Below are 6,916 nucleotides of genomic sequence, written 5' to 3' on the forward strand. Positions count from 1 at the left end.
ATTTCTTAACTAACAACTATGATCACTCAAATATACACAAATGCTCAGATTCAACTGATCTTACATCTTAAATGCAGTTTTAAATTAGTTTACAGGTTAATTCATAGCTGTTGTTTCAGGTTGTTAATGTATCTCTAGAAATAATCACCATTTCTCTCTGAAATTTATAAATGTGACATGTTTTATAAACATTTAATCCATTAAAGCATATTGAATGACATTAGAATATAGAATAAAAATGTTTAACATTTGTGATTTTGTGAGACTAAATCTTAGTCTGGTAATAACTATCAGAAAGACTAGTCAAGATGAGCACGACAGTTCTGTAAGTAAAAGAAATCTTACAGCTAAATTTATTTGAGAAAATGACCACTTGATTTTGAAGAATAACAGGTAAACGTAATTGGTTTTGTAGATGTAGCTCGATATAATACATTAAAGAAAAGGTGAAGCGTGCAGGAAAAAATTCTATAGACTTTTTGAAATACATATTATTTAATAGCATGTATTACTAAGATAATTTAAAAAATCATTTAAAAAAGTACCCTCCAAATTAACGTATAAGTTTTTACTATGCATGTTAATATTTCCCGGGTGAATAGTAATTCTTACTTCTAATTAAGCATCCTCTCAAAGGATGTCCATTTTACAAGGATGTCCCACATAATGTTATGCCAAATCTCAGCATTTATTCTAAGATGTTCATATTATCTAATTAGCATTGTAATGTATAACTACCAAAAGCACAACTAATCTAAAAGGCCTGGGACCTAATACCAGATGCAGAAGGTTAGTGAAAACATTTCAAGGTGACTTAGTACCAATTGTATTTCTAAATGTCAGAATAGCCAATGCTAACATACCGTTTTTTAGAATAGATGCCTTATTATCTTGTATGTGATTTTATGAGGAAACAGAAGCTGAAATTCAGGAATGTTAATGGAAATTGTTAATAATTCTTATTTGATACCCTACATGATGTTATTACTTTTATAGTTTTCTCTCTTCCCGTAAGTTTGTAATATTAAAGAAAAAGACATAAAAAACACTGTGTCTGCAAATTTCAAAAATTTCCTATGCCTAATTGGTCAAGTATATTTTCTTTTAGTAATTTTATATAAATATGTATAACAGAGTGGGTATTAAAGAAAAGAAGATTGAACACATTCCCTGTGGTCTTATTACTCAGGAAACATTGAAATACAATGTGAATATGGAAATGTCATTAGGAAAAATTAAACTGTCAATACAAAAGACTGACCAAGATGTTTGTTCCCCATTTCTATTATTTCTCTTAGTGATGTAAAATCAAAAGAATACATTGAACTGAGTCTCTCTCATAGGATTTTGAAATTTCAAAAGATTGCCTACCCCACTCTTTGACAACACAAACCAATGATGACTTAAATAACTTGGCTTTTAAAGACAAGATCCTGTATAACAGGGTCAATCTCCTTCTGCTTATTTTTATCAGATAATGGTGTGGAACATCAACACTTAACAAGTGCATGTAGGGATTATATGTTCAATCCCGGCCTTCTGAGACAAAGAATTGTGCCATTTTTTGACATTACAGTTTGTGGCGGTACCAAAAATTCAAAGAACTTTTTGTTGAACAGTTATAGTCTATAAAAATCATTTGATTAGCATTTCTCTTCCTCCTTAAGAGGAAGATAGGATTCAGAAAGAGAGAAAAAGAAGGTCAAATGATGGAAGGGAAGAAGAGGGGTTTGTGGAGGATACAGCTCTGATTGTACCTGATCGTATTTATTGCAAATTAAAAGCCACCACTTTGGACAGTCAACCCCTCCATCATGAAAAATATCATCAACCACAACAAAGGAACAAAGGACAATTATGGTCTCCCCACCCACATGGAAATTTCAGTAAGAATAGTGATTTTGGTATTTCTCACCTGGCTGAGACTGAGCAAAGTCACAAGGCAAGACTTCAACATAATATAGAAACAATAGTGTGTCAGCGAGTGTCAGTTGAAAACTAAAGGGCAGTTGTCACATGGATAAAGACTGGTGGGATTATCCCAGGCATCTCTGGTGACCATGGACAATCATATAAATGTCATGATTCATTCCCAAGATTGGTTAGGACTGTCTGGAAACAGGAAAGAGGATCCAGGTCACAAAGTATATTTCCTGCTGTGGCATCATTACTAGGAGAAATGTGTTTAATGGTTACTTAAAAATATATTTAACTTTAAAATTTAAGAATAAGGAAAGAACTGTACTGGACCCACACTGTCTGATAAAGGCAGCTGACAGAATTTCAGGAATTTGCTGTTTAGTTGATGAACTTCAGTTTTTCCTCCCTCAACTTCTCAAATAAATCTTATTCCTTTAGAGTCAGTTTTTGTTCCCAGCCTAGTGATGGCATTTTACCCATTCAGCTATGCTAGTGTTCTCTGAAGCCAGCCAGCAATGATCTCACCTCACCCACAATATAAATCTATCAGTGAATAAACAACATCATTTTTATTTCAATGCCAATGATGCCAATGACACACTACATGTTGATTTGGCAGTTAAATAATTTCTCTCTTCTGGGTGCAATCTGCCAGGCTTATTATAACTCTACTTCTGATATTCATTTCACGTTTAATAGTGCTTTGCCTCATGAGGATGCCTGTCAATCAATTAAATTGAAATGTCATTCTGACCTTTTATTGGAAACAATTTACTTTTTTTTCATTTCATCACAAGCTTTTTCCATCTTATACAAATTAAAAGCCTTAATTACTTGTATTCAGAAACTTTATACTAATTAACTTTACAAAACTACATGCTCATCAACATTCCTGATACTATCTTTACAGAGGTTATCCAGCTGAGTCTGCCTGAAGATCAGAAACTAAGCATCACAGCAGCAACTGTGGGACAGAGTACAGTTCTGAGCTGTGCCATTCAGGGAGAACTCAGACCTCCGATCATCTGGAAACGCAACAATATTATTCTAAACAACTTAGATTTGGAAGACATCAATGTGAGTACATAAATAGAGGTTGTGTATAATTTGTGTATTTCACATGATATACTCTAGACTTTGTGAAGTCTGAGGAGCTTAATGAAATAAGATGTAGAATTGAAGAGAATTATTGGAACATTTTCGTATCCATTCTACTGTCTGGGAGGCACTAATAGTTCATCCAAATCACTTGTTTAAGCGTGGTAAGCAGGTTATATACCATTGTGTTGGTGGGATCACAGAAACTTAAACCATAAAGGTCTGACTCTAAGAATTTCTATAATTACCAACAATGAATCTCTACGTATTTGCTATTACAGTTGAGCAACACCCTATAGCTTATGAAGTGTTAAGGTGGGTAAAGGAAGTTTTTGCTTCAAATACTTCATAATGTATTACAAACAATAAATATTAATAAAACAAATAAATGATTTATTTTTCTGGAATGAAGGAACATGTTCATCACTCAGGTTTATTCCTAGAGAATCAGAATCTAAACTCAAAGAGTGTACAGCCCAAAAGGTGAAACAAAGGCTGAACAAACTCCAGGGAATTAATTTCTTCCTTCCATGCTTTCTGTTGAAAATGAGCATGAAGAAGTGAACATCATCTTGGATAATGAAAAGAAGTGAAAATTGTATGTTATGGGTTGTCTGTGGAAATGAGGTGGGAGAATCCTTTACCTTAGTGATCTTGGGGTTCTATAATGTCTTTGCATATAAATTTTAGATATTCTTTACTCTCACTCAAGAAAGCCATCACCTATCCACTTATTCTTTGCTGCTTCATAAAGAACCCCCAAAACACAAGCCCAAGAGAGTCACTCTTATTTGTTACATTTTACTAATATTCTTGTTAGTGTCCTTGAATGCTTCAAAAAAGAAAATTTCTCCATTTTAGATTTTTTTACTTCTATTAAAAGTTTTCTAAATTTGCTTACATCTGGGAAATTTCCTCAGAGTATACGTAGAATAATTTTTAATTCTCCAAGATATCAAGAACATTGTGCCATAACAGCTATAATTTCAGGAGCATTCAAGATTCTTTGAGAGGTATGGCCCTCGACAAAATCATCTTAGGTTTGCATTATGGGTTGTTGTGTCTACATTTATGCATTTTAAAAAACTGAGGTAAAAACGGTATATAATATTTGTTTCAGCCGTAAAACATAAACAAAATCAATCTTTGTATATGCTACAAGCAATTACCACAATAAGTCTAGTTACCATCAATTACCGTACAATTGACCCCCTTCACCCATTTCCCCAACCTCTTTACCCTTTCCAATCTGATAACTGCCAATCTGTCCTCTGTATCTATGAGTTTTGTTTTGTTTGGTTTGTTCTTTTGTTTTGTTTTTATACTCCATATACAAGTGAAATTGTCTGAGTTATTCCACTGAGCATAACACCCTCTGGTCTGGTATCGAACATGGCAACATTTCCTTCTTTTTATTTTGCTGAGCAGCTTTCCACTGTATATATATGGCACGTCTTCTTTATCTGTTCATCCATGGATGGGGACATAATTTGCTTCCATATCTTGACTATCGTAAATAATGCTATAATAAACATAGGAGCACATGTATCTTTTAGAATTAGTGCTTTCATGTTCTTAGGATAAATACACAGAAGTGGAATAGCTGGGTCATATGGTAGTTTTATTTTTCATTTTATGAGGAATCTCCGTACTGTTGTCCATAGTGGCTGCAACAATTGACATTCCTACTGACTGCACAGGGGTTCCCTTTTCTCTACATCCTATCCAGCATTTATTATTTCCTATCTTTTTGATAACTGTCATTCTAACAGGTGTGAGGTGATATCTTACTGTGGTTTTGATCTGCATTACTCTGATAGTTAGTGATGAACATCTTTTTATGTGCCTGTTGTCCATCTGTATGTCTTCTTAGGAAAAATGTCTACTTAGATCCTCTGCCCATGTTTTTGAACTGATTATTTGTTGTTTTGCTATTGACATGCTTGAAGTATTTATACATTTTTGATATTAACTCCTTACCAGACATATGGTTTGCAAATATTTTCTCCCATTCAGTAGGTTGTCTTTTTATTTTGCAGATGGTATCCTTTGCTCTCCAGAAGCATTTTAGTTTGATGTAGTCTTACTTGTTTATTTTTACTTTTGTTGCCTTGCTTTTGGGGTAAGAGCCAAAGAGTCCCCGACAAGACTGAGATCAAGAAGATTACCACCTATGTTTTCTTCTAGGAGTTTTTATGTTTTCAGGTTTCATATACAAGTCCTTAATCAATTTTGAGTTTATTTTTATGTATGGTATAAGATAGTGGTCTAATTTCATTCTTTTGTATGTGGCTGTCCAATTTTCCCAACAAAATTTATTTAAGGGACTGTCCTTCCCCTATTGCATATTCTTGGTTCCTTGTTATAAGTGAATTGACAACATATGCATGGGTTTATTTCTGGGCTCTCTATTCTTTTCCATTGATCTATGTGTCTTTTTATGCCAAAACCATATTGTTTTTATTACTATAACTTTGTAGTATAGCTTGAAATCAGGGAGCATGATGCCTCCAGAATTATTTTTCTTTCTCAAGAGCGATTAGGCTATTCAAGGTCTTTGTGGTTACAAACTAATCTTAGAATTATTTGTTCTACTTCTGTGAAAAATGCTATTGGTATTTTGATAGAAATTGCATTCAATCTATAGATGCCTTGAGTAGTATGGTCATTTTAACATTAATTCTTCCAATCAGTAAACATAAAATATCCTTCTATTTATACATGCCTTCTTTAAGTTCAGTATCTTATAGTTCTCAGTGTACAGGTCTTTTACCTCCTTGGTTAAATTTATTCCTAAGTATAATTTTTTTTATTCTTTTTGAAGCAATTATAAATTGGGTTCTTCTTAATTTATCTTTTTGATATTTTATTATTAGTGTATATAAAGGTAACAGATTTCTGTATATTGATTTTGTATCCTGCAACTTTACAGAATTCATTTATTAGTTCTAACAGGTTTTCAGTGGAGTCTATAGGGTTTTCTATATATAGTATCAGGTGATCTACAAATAGTGTTAGTTTTACTTCTTCCTTCCAATTTGGATTCCTTTTTGTTTCTTTTTCTTACCTAGTTGCTGTGGCTGGTGGCTGGTATTTCCAATAGTTTGTTGAGAAAAGGAGGCTAGAGTGGGCATGCTTGTCTTATATCTGACTTTGGAGGAAAAGATTTCAGCATTTCACTGTTGAGTATGATGTTAGCTGTAGGTTTGTCACATACGGCCTTGATTGTGTTGAGATATATTTGCTCTATACTCACTTCGTTGAGAGATTTTATGTTTGTTTTCATCTTGTATGTCTCTAGGAATTTATCCACGTCTTCTACGTTGTCCAATTTGTTAGTTGTATCATTATTTATAGTAGTATTTTATGATCCTTTGTATATCTCTGGTATCAGTTGTAACAACTCCCCTTTCATTTATAATTTTATTCATTTGAACTCTTTCTCTTTTTTTCCTTAAGTGAGTCTAGCTAAAGGTTTGTTGATTTCATTTATCTTTTCCAAAAAAACAACCCTTAGTTTCATTGATCTTTTCCATTTTTAAAATTTTTAGTGTCTATATTGTTTATTTCTGCTCTGATCTTTATTGTTTCCTTCCTTCTAATAACTTTGGAGTTTGTTTTGTCCTTTTTTTTCCAGTTATTTTACTTTTAAGAATGGACTGTTTATTTCAGATTTTTTGTTTCTTGAGGTAGGCCTATATCACTCAACTTCCCTCTTAGAATTGACTTTCCTACATCTCATAAATTTTGGAATGTTGCATTTCTGTTTTCATTTGTCTCCAGGTATTTGTTTGATTTCTCCGACAAATTGACTGTTCAGTATTATGTTGTTTAATCTTATGTATTTGTAACTCTTTTAGTTTCCTTCTTGTGATTGATTTCTAGTTTTATGCTATTG

The 6,916-nt window shown here is 33.0% G+C and overlaps 1 protein-coding gene across 5 annotated transcripts in view; it reads left to right on the forward strand.

Moving 5' to 3' along the window:
- Positions 1-6,916, forward strand: part of FSTL5 (follistatin like 5) — a 1,111,808-nt gene that overhangs the window by 882,397 nt on the left and 222,495 nt on the right. For all 5 annotated transcript variants that reach the window (XM_079921028.1, XM_079921031.1, XM_079921029.1 and 2 more), the window contains one exon: positions 2,831-2,997. In XM_079921028.1, the coding sequence (XP_079777154.1) occupies positions 2,831-2,997 (167 nt within the window). The remainder of the gene's footprint in view (positions 1-2,830; positions 2,998-6,916) is intronic.

The sequence above is a fragment of the Stenella coeruleoalba genome (genome assembly GCF_951394435.1).
Source record: "Stenella coeruleoalba genome assembly, chromosome: 4".
NCBI lineage: Eukaryota > Metazoa > Chordata > Mammalia > Artiodactyla > Delphinidae > Stenella > Stenella coeruleoalba.